Below are 17,176 nucleotides of genomic sequence, written 5' to 3'. Positions count from 1 at the left end.
CACACAGGTCAGGCTATACGCAGAGAGGTGAGGGGGAGGTGGGGGGGGGCTCTCTCTAACCCCCACCCAGGTACCACTTTATAAGGGAGGGTTTTATATTGCGTGCCTTTGGGTGTGAATACACCCCCCTCCCCCCCCCCCCCCCCCCTCTCCACCCCCCCCCCCCCCCCCCCCCCCCCCCCCCCCCGAGACACTGGGAAACGAAACAAGCCGCTCTGTGGTGTGAGTCTCCTCTCAGGTCGGGCCTGGAGACCGCGGTCTGGCCCTCGTCACTCGCACTTCGTTTGGCCAGGTCCTGTTCCAGAGCTGAGCTCACCTAAAACAAACACTCCCTCCTGCCAGCACACGGCAGCCAGACAAGAACCAGAGTCATCGGAGGGACTAGTTAATGAGGAAATTGAGAAACAGGGGCATATTTGATACTGATAAAAGCCCCTGATAAGCAATTGCAGAATGTAGCGCCCAGTAAGCCAGAATCCTTTCAGTCTCCTGGTGTCTGGCATCAACAAACTGCCGTATGAAGCAAGAAACTAAAAGCTAAAAGCTGCTGAGCTCTAACTGTGTTGATAAGAAGGTTGAGTGGTACTGTCTGACTGTAGTAAGGGGGTCAAAAGGCCAAGGATCCTCTCAAAAGAGAAGGGGCAGGTTCAATCAATGGCTTCCCTTTATTGCTAATCAATTAAAGTGATCATCTGTTCTTCGAATAACAACCACCCCACCTCCCTTCACCACTGCCCCCGGCTCACCTCCGATAGCCCTTCCTCTCTCCTCTCTCCTTTATTTGTTCTACCGGTCGGAAACCAACGTTTATGTCCTGCAATTCAACCTGACCTCTGGGCAACCCCCTGCCCTGGCTGGCTCGGCCATTAGGCTAGCTGTTACTGGAGGCTATTTAGAGTGATAAAAGTTTACTGTCTCCAGCCACTCTGCTGCGGCTTGCTAGCCTCAATCCCAGACCTAGGTTGGAGGCCTCTCACTCTCTCTCTCACACACACACACACTCACACACAAAGACACACACAGCAGTTGGCTGACTTGGCATTTGGTCAATACACAAACAATCTCCAGGTTTTATTGCAAGGGCTCATCCAGCTACAGACTGTACGCCGGTTAAACATGTTAAGTTGGAGTTTCGAGGGGAAAACAGAGCTTAACATGTGTGGGATTCATCTTGTAAAGGAGCTGAATTCCAAGAGCCACCATCCCACACGCCGACACTAACACATGCCCACGCGTGCACACGCACACACCCCGACGGGGTGGGCAACAATATGTTCCTCCAGAGCGGCGAGAGGAGGAGAGCCACTGCAGGCAGCCAAGCTAAGTGCAGCCTCAGCACCTGTCCTCGCACTCGCCACGTCCCAGCCAAGTGTGAGAACAAAGGTAGCAGGGAGTGGAACGGGGCTAGGCTGCTGCAGACAAAATGAGGACACAGTACAGTAGCGTCGAGTAGAGTACAGTAGAGAGCTGCCCTCAATTTGGATCCGGGGCAGTCTGCTGCAGTCTTGGATGGGATGCACTCCTCTCCAGGGGCGACCCAAACAACATGCATCCCTCTTTCCCTACATCCACCCATCCCTCTCTCCCTACATCCACCCATCCCTCTCTCCCTACATCCACCCATCCCTCTCTCCCTACATCCACCCATCCCTCTTTCCCTACATCCACCCATCCCTCTCTCCCTACATCCACCCATCCCTCTCTCCCTACATCCACCCATCCCTCTCTCCCTACATCCACCCATCCCTCTCTCCCTACATCCACCCATCCCTCTCTCCCTACATCCACCCATCCCTCTCTCCCTACATCCACCCATCCCTCTCTCCCTACATCCACCCATCCCTCTGTCGTAACCATGCTTGGCTACCTCTTTGCTCACACATCTCAGGCAGCAAATCTTTGTTTTCAAACGTTTGTTTTTAAAAACCTAGATCCAACTGCAACAGATACCAGACTTGAGCAGTGATGCAGAAACCACAGTTAAAAACTGATACTGGAAAGTAATCAAATGACATCAGGCCAAGCAGGTATGTATCCATGTTGAAACATACAAGTAGACTACCTGCTAACAGAAATACCTAGGAAATGAAGATGTTCTGCCACAGAGATCCAGCATGTGAATGATTTGGTCTTTCCTGTGGATGTTTGGTCATGGCTGTTTTTGCAGCTGCTGATTGGCTTCATGTCTGTGTTGGTCTATACCTATCCCCACCTCAAGCCCAGCAGAACCCAGAACTCATATGTTTTCACTCAAGCCACAGGGTGGAAATGACCTCAATGCAGTAAAAGATGACAGGGGAGCTAGCTAGCACTGCTCACCAGATGTGAGTTAGGAGAGAAAGAGAGAGAGAGACAGAGACGGGGCAGGGGGAGGGGCCGTTCGCCTGAAGAATTGACTGTAAACCCCTGAGGAGATGTGTGATTGAGGGCCCCCCGAGTTCCAGAGTTTCCTGGTCTATCTCAACAGCACTCTCAGCTGCAGGGAGGGCATAACCTGTTGGCCCGGTCACACACACACACACACACACACACACTTCTTCATACCTGCCTGGCAAACACGCTCACACAGAATGCAGCCCCCTCCCTCCCCCCCAAGCCCCCAGACACACACACACACATCCAAGACAGCTTTCACTGCGCTCTCCACCTGCACCTGTCGACCACACAAAGCAACTTCCACCCACTGTGTCCGGCTGAGAGCCTTCATCCCATTTAGGGCGAGTCTGCACCACAACAAAGGCGGCGTGATGAGGCAGGCGGGCTGATGGCGGGCCAGCTAATCCTTCTGGAGGGGCTCATTCTGGCTGCGGCCGCGTGTACAGTGGAGCGGCTGAAAGGGGGACCAATTGAATATGGAAGAGCCGAGACGGCGTCTTTGTGAGGGACGAGTCCTCCTGACAAAGTACCCCGGTACACCTCCCCACACACACGTACGCTTACACACACACACATACACCGCCCCTCCCCAGGGAACGCCGTACAGCAACTGAAATGCTCGAACGATCAAATTCGATTCTGATGCTCGGTATACAGTTTCTCTCATCAAATTCTGGAAAACTGAGGTCGTCTTTGTCTTCCTCTGACCTGTGACCAGGTGTCCTAGCCAAGGGACGGTCTAGCCTATCACGGCCCCCGACTGTCGTGGCTGATTCTCCTCCAGAGGTCAGGTTCACTGGCTGCCCTGTGACCGACGCACACCAGATGCCCAATTAGCCTCCCAGTCGTTCTCAACGGTGGACTGGATTAAGTCTCTGGTGCCAAAAGGAGAGGAGGCTTACCCAGTTTACGGAGATAATCTGCAAAGCAGCTTGGGGTGTTTTAAGATGATGTGTGTGTGTGTGTATGCTGACCTCTCCCCTCACGCTGGCCCATTGCCTGCCTTGAGACACCGGGGGCTCAGAATAGGCTCCTCAGAAGAGATGAAGGGCAAGCCTGCGTGCTGTCTCAGAGTTAGGGAGGGGAGGGGTGTCTGTGTCTGTGGCCGCTGACTGGCTGGCTGGCTGGCTGACTGTCGGCTGGTTGGCAGACTTACTGGCAGGCAGGCAGGCTGGAGAGGTTGTCTGTGCCACAGGCTTTAAGCAGGCCAGGCTGGTCCGTGCCAGGGTGGGTTAGGCTGAGATAGGGTGTAGGGAACGCTATTGGGCAGGCAGTGCAGAGAACAGCTATGTTAGGGGTCCCTCTGTTTCTATTCCAAGAGGTGGGAGCGAGAGAGAGAGAGAAAGAGAGGGGGAGAGGGGAGAGATGGAGAATGGAAAGACACTTCACCAGCACATGTGAGCCATGCTTCCCCCTGTCTCCATGGAGAGAGAGAGAGAGAGAGAGAGAGAGAGAGAGAGAGAGAGAGAGAGAGAGAGAGAGAGAGAGAGAGAGAGAGAGAGAGAAAGAGAGAGAGCTTTGTGTGTGTGGAGATTATGGTAGAGAGACAGAGTCCCGGCTGTGGTGGTAATCAGGAGTTACACGCCTGTAGCCGTACATCAGACCCTCCACATTAGGACCACTTCCTGTGACAAACAGGAAGAACAAAAGAGAGAAAAAGGGGCTTCTGGGTGAAGGAGGGGAAGCATCGCAGGGCTGGGGTTGGAGGGGGCTGGGGATGGAGGGGGCGGAGGGGGCGGAGGGGGCGGAGGGCTGGAGGGGGCTGCGGATGGAGGGGGCGGAGGGCGGGCGGACCGTGACCAACGCAGAAGGACCGGAGGACTAAACAGACGAGTCCACACAGAACCCCGACGACAGCTGTGCACAATTCATTGGCTACGGGGTAACTGAAACGCGACATGACCCCTTTTCTGGAGCACGGAGAGAGCTGTCGCCGCGGTTACTCGCCAGCACACAAAAGGCTGACCCAGAGCTATGACCTGGGGGCTGCGCTAGCCAGCAGACTGAGACACACCACCAGGGGAAGCAAGGTGGTGGTGTCTGTCAAGAAGGAAACGTGAGCAAAGAGCCAACGGCTCTAGGAGACGTGTGCTTCTCTGGCCACTGAGGCTGAGCAGGTGATGAACCGCCCCAGCAGGCCAGGGAGAGGATGAGAGGGGAGCTAGAGAGGATACTCCCGTCCCTCTCTTCCTGAGTGGGGGAACAGAGGCTGCTGGGTATGAGGTCGTGCTGACATCATTGTCACTCGCGCCCCCTTTCTTTCGTCTCTCTCTCTCTCTCCCACTCTCACTCTCTTTCTCTCTCACTCTGGGTTTTCAAACTACAGATGGATGGTGGGCAATGGCTCGTCCCTCTACAGTGACACACTCGCCTTTGCACCCACTGTGCTGGAGAACTCTATCGTGTGTCTGTGTGTGTGTGTGTGTGTGTGTAGGTGTGTGAGCCTGAATGACTATGACAGCTTTGTGGAGTATGGGCCAGCTCTGTATGCCTGCTGTGTGGTAGTGGAGGAGGAGAAGGAGGAAGTGGAGGTGGCAGGGGAAGGGAGGGAGGGGGAGGGAGGGGGAGGGAGGGAGGGAGGAGGACATGTAAACAGAGGAGGGGGGTTGGAGTACCCTTGGTCCCTGGAGGTTGAAAGAGCATGAGGTCTATCCCTGTAATGGAAGAGGCCTGCACTGTGTGAGAAGGTCTGTATGTGTGTGTGTGGTGTGTGTGTGTGTGGTGTGTGCGTGTGGTGTGTGCAGCTCTGGCATGCTCCACTCAGCCCACCAGCCAGAGAGCATCAAGTTCTTATTTAGCACAGAGAGAGCAGCTCTGCTTAGCAACCACAGTCTCCCTCCAATCACAGAAGCAAGGGAGAGACTCCAGCCTGCTAGCCTCCTCGCTTGCTCACAGACAGCCCTCAATCCTCCCCTCCCTCTCTCACTCCACACACACATACTCACACACACACACACACAAAAGCTTCTAGCCTAAAATGTCATTATGCAGCATAATGTCCGTCAGAGAAAGCAAACTCTCCTTCCTCCTCGGTCTGAAGACTAAACTCAGGCGAGTTGCAAATGTATCTGTTCCAATTAATCTCTCCCATATAGGTTGCACATCTTGGTGAGCATGGCGGTGGTAAATCACTAAAACATTCATTCACGAGTCCCCCCCCCCCCCCCCCCCCCCCCAGCAGTGTGCTGTACTTAAGCAGTGACGCCTAATCCCCCCGCATAGCTCTGGAGGTGGCTGGTGGGCCGCTGGGCTGGTGGGCGGGGTGCAGGCACAAGCAGAGCGCCGATTGGTCACGCCACGCCTCTGGAGGAGCTCCTAGCTGCTTCCTTCCACCACTTCTCTTTCGTAGGACTGTTAAACTGCTCTAGTAGTTTACTACAGAGGGGTGGTGCGTGTGTGTTTGTTTGTGTGTGATGACACACACACACGGCTGGACGGAAGTGGAAGTGGAGAGAGGCTGAGTGGGGAAGGTGGACGAGGCTGTCGGAGAGCGCTCCTCAGATCTGTCACTGGGACGTCACTGCCTCCATTTTGTTGTGAACCGAGACAGACAGGACTCCGCATTCCAGGAGTGCTGTAGGATTAGCAGTCAGCTTAACCCTTCAAGAGCAGGGAGCTTATTCCTCCAGCTGGCCCACCAGCAGTGGCGGATCTAAGGGGTGGCAAGGGGTGGCAGCTGCCACCCCAATAAAAAATACCTGCCACCCCAATCTTCCCATGGAAAAATAGTATTTGTACATTACAGAACATTTCAATAAATAATATTAAAATTAGTGTTGAATTTTTACGACAATGTTATAGCTTACTCATTTACCGTAGGGAGTACTGTACCCCCCTACTTTGGGTTTTGATTCGCCTCCAGGAGGCCACCCAACAACTTCCTTCTGCCCCCCCGAATGAAAATCTCTAGATACGCCCCTGCCCACCAGCCAACCAACCATCCAGTCATCCAACCAGCCAGCCAGCTAACCAACCAACCATCCAGTCATCCAACCAGCCAGCCAGCTAACCAACCAACCATCCAGTCAACCAGGAGCAGATGCAGATTCCAGAATTTCCTCTCTCTCTCTGTTTGTCTGTCTCTCTCACTGTCTTTTTTTCTCCCTCTCTCCACAGCAGATGGATGAATTGACTCTCCTAACAGAGTTTGTAATCACGAGATGATTGAAGAGGAGTGGATGATGATGATGACGAGGAAATAAAAAAACGAACAGATCCAGACATCTGTTGTACAGGCTGAGCTCCTCTCCTCCTCCTCTTCCTCCTCTTCTCATCACTCGTCATCACCCACATCTCTCTCTCTCTCTCTCTGACTCTCTCGCTATAATAGGAATCTGCCCACACTTCATTTGTTATATAGTCAGTAAGTAGGTCCAATAGCTACAGTAACAGTCGCAAGGAGACCAACGTTCTTCAATGTCTCCCCTTCAGGCCTAATTTGGAACGCTGGACAGAGGACGTTCTTACAACATGGTCAAGTTTGGTGGGAAAATTGTCAAATTCGCTCTTGAGCGGGACTGTTAAAAGACCACACAGTACTAGGCCTACATTTTGTCTGTACAGCAGTCTCCATCAATTCCGGTCGGACATACACCACGCGTCTCCCCGACAGACTGCGGCTGACACGGCAAACCTCCTGCCGCCCGATCGAGGACCTCCCCGACAGAAACGCCACCTAGACAAAGAGCCGTGGCTGCCTTGTGCGCCCGGTGAAAGGCAGCCTCCGTCACAATGGAGGCGGCAGGTCCTTAACACGCATCACACCCCACGGGCCTCCAGCTGACACTCTTTAACATGGGGTCAGCTCTGGGAGAATGGGGGGCACCACTCCAGAGAGCTGGCTGACACACACACACACACACCTCCCCCTCCTCTGACAATGAGGCAGCAGATGAGAGGAAAGTCTGTCGATGGTTCCGGCTGGTGGAGACTGTAGACAAGCTGAGAGAAACAGAACCATAGAGACATGAGCTCCAAAGGAAGTCTGCTCGATATAGAAGCTATCCCAATACTATATTCTCCACCGTGATAGATATTGTGGGTGGTTGTGATGACCCATCATTAGAGGTCAGGGATGAGACTGTCTCGTGGCTCTGGAGGTCAAGGAACGAGTACAAGAGAGACGGCGGGAGGAGAGGATCAGTTCAGGTGGGGCTAGGCAGATGTAGGGCAGACAGGATTGACCAGGACGGTTCTGGCCCGTCTGGGTCATGCTAAACCAGGCCAGGCCAGGGTCTGAGGGCCCTCGATGCATCCTGGAGGTCAGCAGACAGATGGGAATAGAAATCGTGCAGTGAGCTCATTTTAATCTCCCAGCACAGCTGATCAAGGCATTATACAGCCCCACTCACATGCACATACAGTTTACCGCGAGCACACAATCAGATGCAACCAGCACACACACACACACAAACAGACTACAAATGCACACGTCCCATAAAAATACAATCACAAACACACACAACCGCACACAATCCTGACTTGACATAGTCGTACAGAGTCATGTATGAAGAAACACATCGTTGCTTACAAATGGGCACATAGAGACATAGAGTCCATCCGAACCTCACTCTCGGACACATTCTGTAGGTTTGGTCGCAGGTTTGGGGCTAATTTGATGGAGAGAGGTGAACAAAAGAATGAGAGATGGCCATAAATTGGCCTCACATGAACAGGTTTAATATCCCTTCCATTAAGAAAGGCCTCCTGAGGCCCCTTCGCCTGCTCCACTCAGTCACAAGATTGATCTCAGTGCTCTGGCCTCCCCAAGAATTATCGCCACTAATGCTCAGAACCATTCAACATTCATTGATGGGAAAATTCACCTTTTTGTGCCGTTGCTACACTAATCTTTTAAATTGGTTTTTATAATTGGGGGAAAAGAAAATCCGACCATAACGATATTTTTAAGTCAACGATGTTCGTGTATTCATTTGATATTGCAAATGAAGTGTATATAGAGATAAGGAAAAGTATTAACTGTAGCAAGTCGAAGGACTTTAGAGTATTTCTTAGCTTCATGTTGTAGAGGATGATGAATGTAGAATCTATGACTGAGGTAATTTTTTAATATTCTCTGTGTCAGAAGGATTTCTTTTTATCAGACAGCCATCTGGTCAATGGGCAAGAGACAAGGCCATCTGATTGGACGGTGTGAAAAGACTTGGGGGTGGGGGTGGGTGGGTGCTGGAGCGAGGTCAGTGTCTTTGGAGAGAGGGGTCAAGGGTCAGGGCCCCTTTGACAACCCATGTCAAGGCCCCGGCTCTGAGGGCTCTCAGGGACCCAAGCCTCATGAATAGGAGTCTTCAGACCATCCCCCCTCCCCCCCCCCCCCATCCCCCACCCATCTGCACACAGCCTAATGGCCAAGTGACCAAACACCCCGCTGCATACACAACAGACACAATGGTGTCATCGTCCCCCTCTGACCCTCCTGATCTGCTGCGTAGCTAGAGGAGGAAGCTGGAGAAAACAACTGACGTGACTGACGGTGTCTGTGACCAAAACAATCACAGCATGGGAAACATTTTATATCTCAAATAGCGTGCCAACATTTTGGCATCCGGGGATTATCTTGAGGAGTAAATCCCAAATGAGTTAAGAATGATTACAGAAGTGTAGGTCAAGCTCAGTTACAGAATGTCGGATACAGAATACAGAAGTTCTCTCAAAACTGCAAACAAGCCCTCATACACTTACTAAGAGGTCTGAGTAAGCTGGAGGAGGTGTGTGTGTGTGTGTGATTAATAAAACACCCTGGTCTGACATGAGTGTGTGTGGGTGCGCGTCTGATGCAGGGTGATAACATTGAGTTGTTGTTTCATGGGTAAAGGGAGCCAAGGCAGGCTTCTAGCAGTAACGCCCGGCCTTTCAGCGGCTGCCCCTGTCAGATTGATGTATGGGAGGACTGGGGTGTGCGTGTCCCTTGGGATCGGGCCTGTCTGCTAACTGGGACACCACTAATATTGAACCACAGCAGGCAGACATAAACACACACGCACACACGCACACACACGCTCTCTTGTCTGTTTAAACTGTACATACTGTATATCATAATGCACACGCTGAAAGGCTAACTGTCGACACGCACACATCGACATTTTTGAGAATGTTAAACGCAGAAGCGATATATCTGTCACCGGCGGTGGGGATTTTCGAACCCACACATACTTTGGGCAAGGTGCACTTTAAATCCTTTCCAGTGGCACACTCAAATCCCCACAATTTCCTCAGCATTCCTGCTGGATTTCCTGGGCGGAGTCCTGAGTCCAGACCCCAGCTCTCCTCTGTGGGGATCCACAGACATCCACAGAGCTCCACTCAGCAGCCTCTGGCTGACAGACCACCAGCCACTTCCTGCTCATTTGTCCCCCCCCCCCCCAACGCCTCGGACCCACACATGGAGCCCTGGACCGACACACAGACACACATCCTACCCTCCTCTGACCAGCCACAACCCCCTACTCATACCCATCTTGATAGGCCAAAGCTCATTCAATCCTTATCCCCCGGCCCACCTTGTGGCCTCATCATGAATCCTACCCTGACTCCTCCCTTGTCTGACACTAATAAAACATATCCCAGAGGCTCCATTTATCATATGCAGATGCCCTTGGGTAACCCTGAGGGTGTGTGTCCATGTGTGTGTGTGTGTGTGTGTGTGTGTGTGTGTGTGTGTATGTGTGTGTGTGTATGGGTAGATGGTGTGAGGTGATTGTTGGAGGTACTGTAACTTCTACAGTTAATGTAAACTAAAACCAGTGGTAAAAATATTGGGGGCCTCAGTCAAGAGTAATGTTACAGTAAGGTCAGTCTGGTGATTTAGAATGTTTGAAAGCCTATAGATGTAGGTAGGGATAGTTGTGTGTTATGAAATACGTTTCCCCACATGATGATCAATTAAGTCTTACCTTGTCTTAAATAAGTTCAAATACATTTGTATTCTCCACAATGGGTTAATTTTTTTTTTTTTGTCTTTTTCACTCACCCTGCAATGCTTATTGGAGAACTTGCTGGCAGCGTTAAACTTTTCTTTGATGTCTTTAAGGACCTGCTCCAGGTGAGCCTTCTCATCTTTTGCCGTGTAGTCTTGGTCAAGGAGGACGTATGCGCGCCAGTTCGCCGAGTCGAACCCCCAGTGACAGGTTCGATTTTCCAATCTTTTGTGGCTGTGGACCACGAACTTTTGGGTCGGGAACATGAGTCTGCAGTCAATACACTGGATACAGGCGGCAATGGGGCTGTTATACAGCTCCGGGACGAATACGCCTTTACAACGTCCAAAACACTCGTGATACACTTTGAAGCTTTTCTCTGTGCGCTCCAACTCAAGAGAGCCGGAGAGCTCCTTGTTACAATAAGGAGGATAGGTACCACCGTAGATAAGCGCGTTGCAGAGACGCTCAGCGTCCGTCTGTGTTATGAGTCCGCATGACGGGGCAGAGAAGGGTAGTATGCCCACTACTTTTAGTATCTCCAGCTGGTCCGCGGTGCACCGGGAGCAGTAAATATGCAGGTCATCGCACACCGAATTGATCTGCTGGAGGGAGAAATCCCGTAGGACGCTGTTGAGGATTTGCGGGAGACACAGCCGTTTCTCTCCACCGACCACGAAACACGAAATAGGTTCGCGTTCTAGGACAGTTTCGCAGCGTTCGGTGGAACGGTCGGACGGAATGAAAAGCGGCCCGGGCATTACCGGGGGTGTATGGGCCGGCATGGTGAGCATCATCTCGGCGGTTTTGCCATCTTTGTTGAAGAGGATATCCTGTGGCCATCGAGCTGAGAATGCCGCCGGTCCACCAAGGGAGTTCATGGAACTCAAATGAAACTGCTTTAGAGTTTGTTGAAGTCCGGGGTGAGGCTGAAAGCTTGAAGTTGCCTCCATGTTTTGAATACTAGATACGAGTTTAAATTCACGGGTTAAACCTTGTGTTTGTGGTTTAAGGTTGTCTTCAGCTGTATCAGAAATAAAAGATAAGTCCAATGCGGCGACTCTCCATGTCACTTGATACGGCTCTCACCGAAAGATCATCCATTTAAAAGAAAAATTGTTGATTCGAGTTCTAAGCACACACTCGAACAAACCTTCTAGTTCACAGAAAGAAGCCTACCAAAATCGAATAAAATTAAATTAGTGTTGTAGGTATCAATGCTTTCCACTGCAGTAGACAGCTTAGGATACAACCTGAATTATGCCTCGTCTGCGCAGTCTGGCGGTCTCTCTCTTTCTCTGTGTCTGTCTGTCTGTCTCTCGCTCGCTCACTCAGACCAAATGTGTGAAGCTCACTCACTTGCTCTCTCTCTCTCTCTCTCTCTCTCTCTCTCTCTCTCTCTCTCTCTCTCTCTCTCTCTCTCTCTCTCTCTCTCTCTCTCTCTCTCTCTCTGTCTCTCTCTCTCTCTCTCTCTTCCTCTCGCTCTCGCCCTCTGTTTGTTTGTGTCTGGTACAAGTCATTGAATCCCAGCCAGGAATGTGACTGACTCCCTGGGCTGGCTGTTCCGTGAACTGTCCCTCCCCCTGCTACATGGCAGCTGCAAAAGCCGCCACAGTAGAAAAGCTGTCTGGCTACAGAGCTCAGAAAATGTCTGATCCTTAAAAAAGAAGCTGAAAAAGACTGACTGGGAAGAAGGGTGGAGTTTGACCTCATTTAGAAAAAACGTACATATTTGAAGTACTTCACCCTAACCCTATTCAATCAACCAACTCAATGGAGTAATTTATACATTCGCTGTTTCAAAATTCCTCTTTAGCCTACACAACAGGATGAAGATTTTTGAAGGCAACCATTTTATTTGATCAAAAACATCGATTACTGTTTAGCCTAGGCTACTTCAATTCACTGGAGAAAATGTAGAAGACGTTCCCTTATGGACCTCATTGATTTCCTAATCATGAAAGAAATGTCCTGCACCACTAGAGGATGCTAGATTTCACTCCCCACCTCCTCTCTCTCTCTCTCTCTCTCTCTCTCTCTCTCTCTCTCTCTCTCTCTCTCTCTCTCTCTCTCTCTCTCTCCTCCCTCTGTGTATACTCCAGTGACCTATGTATGGCTACATTTGAACAGTGTAGACTATGTATTAGAACGTCAAGTGTGTATGTTATAGTTTTGTTTATTTGCCATTTGTGACAGGTACTGGCTCATTGGCCCATTAGTTTAACCTATAATCCTATATGGTTTTTTAATCTTCATTTCAATATAAATAATCCTGATCCAATGTTAGCTAACATGTAGGCCTATGTATGAATTGATGTTTTTGGCATTTAGACATGAAGTAGTCATTCAACATTACTTGATGGTACTTGTTGGTGAGTGCATCTGCAAGATTGATTTTCATGATCAAAGTCAACTGCATAATTGTATTCTGTTTATAATAAATACATAAAAACAACAATACACAATCACCTTACCATCAACACCTTCCATCATCCACATCTTCCACCAGCAACATAACCAAGTACCTACCCTGCTCTTTCTAAAAAACAGATAAATACAATTGCATTCACTAATTACAATACTACATCCCCTAAAATCCACAATTTGCAGTTGTTTGGTGTTAATACAGTAGTGTTAGTCAATAAAAACAATATTCACAATAAATAAAATGACTTCTGAATTCTATTGACATTGTGACGTTCTAAACAACCTGCATAGCCTACCCATTCAAATAAAATCACATTAATCAAGGTCACCACTGGATTATAGCTTATTATAGCTAAATCTATCACCTATCTCCTTTATGTCACCCGTTTTGACACTACTTTTAAAGATGGGCTCCCTTATGCTGACTTATATAGTCTCATGTGACTATCAAACATACAGCAGAGCATCTAGAAAGGAATTCTGTTTCTGCTAGGAGACCACGACTTTAGCAATAAACAGTGAAATTAAGACCATTTTTGACATTCAACACCGCGAGTAAGCTTATATGTATAGTTAACTAAAAAGTGATTTTTCTGCATAGTTACATTTAAAAATGGTTGGTAAATACATTTTACAGTCATTCTATTTCCCAAGTCCCATCCCATGCCAATGTCACCAGAACATAGTTATCCCAATAAAGGATCTTGAAACTTGACCAACACAGATTTATTTTGACAAAAAAAGAAACAAAGATACATGTACGGTGGAAAATACTAAAAACAAATTGAGACTAGTTTGGCTGTTGGATTCACAGCCATTTTAACGTCTGTGGTTTTAAGACACCCGTCTGTGGCACCAGACCCAGTTCCAGTCCGTTACAGAACACTACTACTGCAGCAGGCTTCGGAGTCCATCAGATACAGTCGTGTGTCTAAAGTGCCATTTCTCAGCAGCGTTATACTATCACAGGAGTGTCTTTTCACAGGAGAAGTTATTCCTTGCACCACAGGGCACTCTCAGAGTTCAGGCATCTTGTCGTCGTACTGCGGCGGAGGGGTGATGGGTTCGATGGTGACCCGAGCCTGTGATGGGCTGCGAATGTTGAGCCGGAAGTCCTTCAGGTGAAGCTTCTCCGACTTTATCCTCCGGACCCGCAGGGGGCGCAATATCTTACTGGCCCGGCTGCTGCTGCTGCGGCGGCTGGGCGGATTGGCTGCGGCAGGGTCGGGGGCGGGCTGGGGGGTGGAGTCTGAAGCGGCTGGGGTGGTGGTGGCCTCCCCGGCAGGCTTGGAGATGGGCCCCTCCCCCTCTGCTTCCACAGCACTGATGAGGTCCTCGTAAGACGGCAGCTGGGAGGTACTGTTGCGCAGGTTGCTCTGGCGGATGGGGTACTGGCCGCTGCCCACAGCGTCCTCATAGCTGGGCACGTCGTAGGCCGGGACTGGCTGCGCTGCTCTGAAGACAACAAATCACACACACACAGGAACTATTCTCAGCATGAGCCAATAGCAAAATATCTCATTCAAACTTGTTTGACCAGAAGGTCGAATTTGACTGCCTACAAATCTAGAGAGTATGAGAGAGGCAGTACTTACTCCGCCGGCTCCCCAGCTACGCGGTCCACATATGGGGTGCCCAGCACCACCGCGTCCCTGGCCCTCTGGTTCTCTCTCCGCTTGTTCCTCACCCCCAGACATATGGACAGCAGTAGCATGGCCGCCCCTGCCCCCACCAGCACGTATGCCACCGACGACGATGCCTTCATCTTGTCCTTGGCGCTGACATCTGGATTGAGCCCTGGGCTCTGGGTGGGAGCGGCGGAGTCGTTGTCGGTGACGTTGCCCGTTTTCGAGCCCTCTCCATCCAGGGGTATGACGGTCCAGACGATCATAACAATGCCCAGGGCGATGAGGCCGACGCCCAGGGCACACAGGGCGTACTGGGAGCCTGACCTGCTGCCTCCGTGGCTTGGGCTGCGGCCCTGTGGGCGCCCATTGGAACTCATGGAGGGGCCAATCAGGAGCGACCAATCAACCCAGGAGCGACCAATCAACCCACAAGGACTCAGGTAGACCTCAACACAGCAGGTGGAAGGATGACTGAGAAGGATGGAAGGTGGAGGGGTTGTAGTCCAAGCAAACCTGCAATTCTGAGAGAGAAAAACGTTGAGCCATTCCTTCATTCATTATTTTGGTCTAAAAGGAATCGTCAGCCAGGGCAGGCGCTGCATCATGTCCGCAGTGAGATCATCAGTGTGTCAGTACTGTGTTAGTAATGTCAAGTTTGAGGACTTATCACAGAGACACCCTAACTGAACACTGCCTTTCATTTTCACTATTACACCCACGACTAAGTCCAATATCACATTCAGGTGCAGGACGAGGTGAGAGGTCAGGAGAATGAATGGATGGATAGCTTCCTGGTTGGCTTGGCTGAAGGCACATCCGGCAAAGGTTACAATTTTTTCGGGTCCTGTGGAGGCCTTGACATGAAATGTCTTATATTCCTGGTGATGTGCCAGCAAAGGAGGAAGTCTAAACAGATGGCAAATAAGTTACTTATTCATAGTCGGCCAATACACCATTAGGCCATATTAAAGCACTGTAGATTCGGAAAGATTCCCAGAAAAATGGCAGTTGACACACCATGAAGGCAGTGGTACATGTGCTCTGGTGCATTAATCATTGACAGTCAGGTAGAAAGACCGGTTATGATTCAGTGCGGCTAAACATAAGTAGAGTATAGACCGGCCATGACATGTTTCTTCTAAGGAATGGAGAAAGAGGGGAAAATGTCAACTCTAAGTTGTGGCACACCAAGTAGTCAATAAGGAGATGTTACAAGAAGAAATAGCATGAACCACTGCACTCCTTTCGAAAGCTCTCGAAATACTGTTTGAGTTCCTCTCCTCTTTGAGGTGTAACCTCTGGCCGTGATAAGAGACATCTGTTCCTCTGGGTGGCTGTTGCAGACCCAGACACATTAGAGGAGGGATTTTTCCAAAGGAAGACCGAGAGGAAGGATACATTTTATGACTAATGAAACACAGACCTCTGCTCATGCCCACATGGGCAGGCTGGGAAGGGAAGCACCAGGATCACACAGGAAACGCTGTCCAAACAAAAAAAGAACCTGTTGGATCCCATCCACTTCCATCAGCCAGGTCCTTCAACCAAAATGGGGGTTAAACAATGTCTTTTAAACTGAACTTATTGACTGTTTTTATGTCCTAAGACAGAGCTAGCAATTGTCTCCAACGTCAGTTTGACAGTGTTGTTGATCAGTTTTGCTTGTGTTTGGTGCTGGGTGGGGGTATGAGACTGGCTCTATTGTAAGTGGTGAAAGAATAGAGAAAAGGATGTGACAAGTTGACTTATTAGCCTACGCACAGAGTGATAATTCAACACTGTGCCCGTTCTCAACTTTCAGACAAGGGGGGCTGACATGGAATCAGGTCCCAGTTGTAGTTTTCATGTGCCCTTCCATTGTGACCAGAGCGGCAAGCTGATCCCAGATCTTTAGTTAGACTTTTTGGACAATGTACTAGGCTTTGGGCATGTGACATTTCCTGTAAGGCTGTGTCTATACGTCCTTAGAATGCACTTAACTTAACCATAGCGACAACCTTCTAGGTTTTACTTTGACTACAGATATCTAACACAGAATAGAACATGGTAAAGGGGTTAGAAATTGAACACTGAGTAAATATGACATAGATAGGCTACTGTCTCAAATCTCTTCTTAGCCTATTGTCCATGCCTACCTTGAAAACTTGAACTGGCCTAGTAGGCCTACAAGATACAGCATCAGTGTTTGTACATATCCTACACAATGTTGATTTAGCAAGCAGTAAAGGTGTCATACATTGAAACTAGACCAATAAAAAAGTAGTGGCTATTGTGTTGTCCTGTGCAACTTTTTCTCCCGACAATATTAGTAGCCTCGATTGCCTGAACTAGGAACTGTCTACGGAATTTTGGAATGTTTGGACCTATTATCTAGCTCAAAGACCGGCATTGTAATTTCACGATGAGACGTAGTAACATATGAAAGAATACCATCCAAAATCGTAACTTTCTGAATAATTAATTATGTTAAAATGACCGTGAGAACGCCTTACCTTACCTTTCTCAGCGCTACACGCCCTAGGACAACCTCCTAATCGGGTACCTGGAGTGTCGCAGGTGTAGTCAAGGTCGTAACATCCCGAACTTTGCCTAGTTTTCCTTAATTAATATTGTCAACAACCCTGATTTGACATTCGATCTGTAAATGTTACTATAATTTGCAACAAGCCCTGTTGATTGCACGGATTATAACAGACAGGAACTTTGTCCAAATTCCACCCTGCTGGGAGAAACCTCCCCCCGGTTGTAAAGTGTTAAAGGCACACTAAACATTTTGTGCGTAGACTTACAGTATCGACACAAATGTAAACC

At 49.6% G+C, this 17,176-nt stretch overlaps 2 protein-coding genes across 3 annotated transcripts in view; both read right to left on the bottom strand.

Annotated features, from left to right (window-relative positions):
* skib (v-ski avian sarcoma viral oncogene homolog b) overlaps positions 1-11,730 on the bottom strand; it is a 28,728-nt gene extending 16,998 nt beyond the window's left edge. Inside the window, exon 1 of the mRNA XM_047026057.1 lies at positions 10,364-11,730. Within this exon, the coding sequence (XP_046882013.1) occupies positions 10,364-11,263 (900 nt within the window). The 5' untranslated portion in view covers positions 11,264-11,730. The remainder of the gene's footprint in view (positions 1-10,363) is intronic.
* A 991-nt stretch (positions 11,731-12,721) lies between these two features.
* tmem51b (transmembrane protein 51b) lies at positions 12,722-17,125 on the bottom strand. 2 transcript variants are annotated; one of them, XM_047026175.1, is made up of 3 exons: positions 16,858-17,125; positions 14,333-14,886; positions 12,722-14,192 (listed from the first exon to the last, which is right to left on the bottom strand). In XM_047026175.1, exons 2-3 carry the CDS (start codon positions 14,740-14,742, stop codon positions 13,754-13,756), a joined length of 849 nt encoding a protein of 282 aa, XP_046882131.1. In that variant the 5' UTR covers positions 14,743-14,886; positions 16,858-17,125; the 3' UTR covers positions 12,722-13,753. The 2 variants fall into 2 exon arrangements, with proteins under 2 accessions (XP_046882131.1, XP_046882130.1); XM_047026174.1 differs by having other exon boundaries at positions 16,863-17,125.
* Between the last annotated feature and the right edge of the window lie 51 nt (positions 17,126-17,176).

This window comes from Hypomesus transpacificus, chromosome 9, assembly GCF_021917145.1.
Source record: "Hypomesus transpacificus isolate Combined female chromosome 9, fHypTra1, whole genome shotgun sequence".
NCBI lineage: Eukaryota > Metazoa > Chordata > Actinopteri > Osmeriformes > Osmeridae > Hypomesus > Hypomesus transpacificus.
This window is presented reverse-complemented; position numbering and strand designations above follow the sequence as displayed.

Bases quoted from the DNA above. Each gene is read 5' to 3' on its own strand.
- tmem51b (XM_047026175.1), bottom strand. From the start codon at position 14,742: ATGAGTTCCAATGGGCGCCCACAGGGCCGCAGCCCAAGCCACGGAGGC. The intron at 14,193-14,332 runs GTAAGTACTGCC...TGTTGTCTTCAG, and splicing joins GTAGCTGGGGAGCCGGCGGA to AGCAGCGCAGCCAGTCCCGG.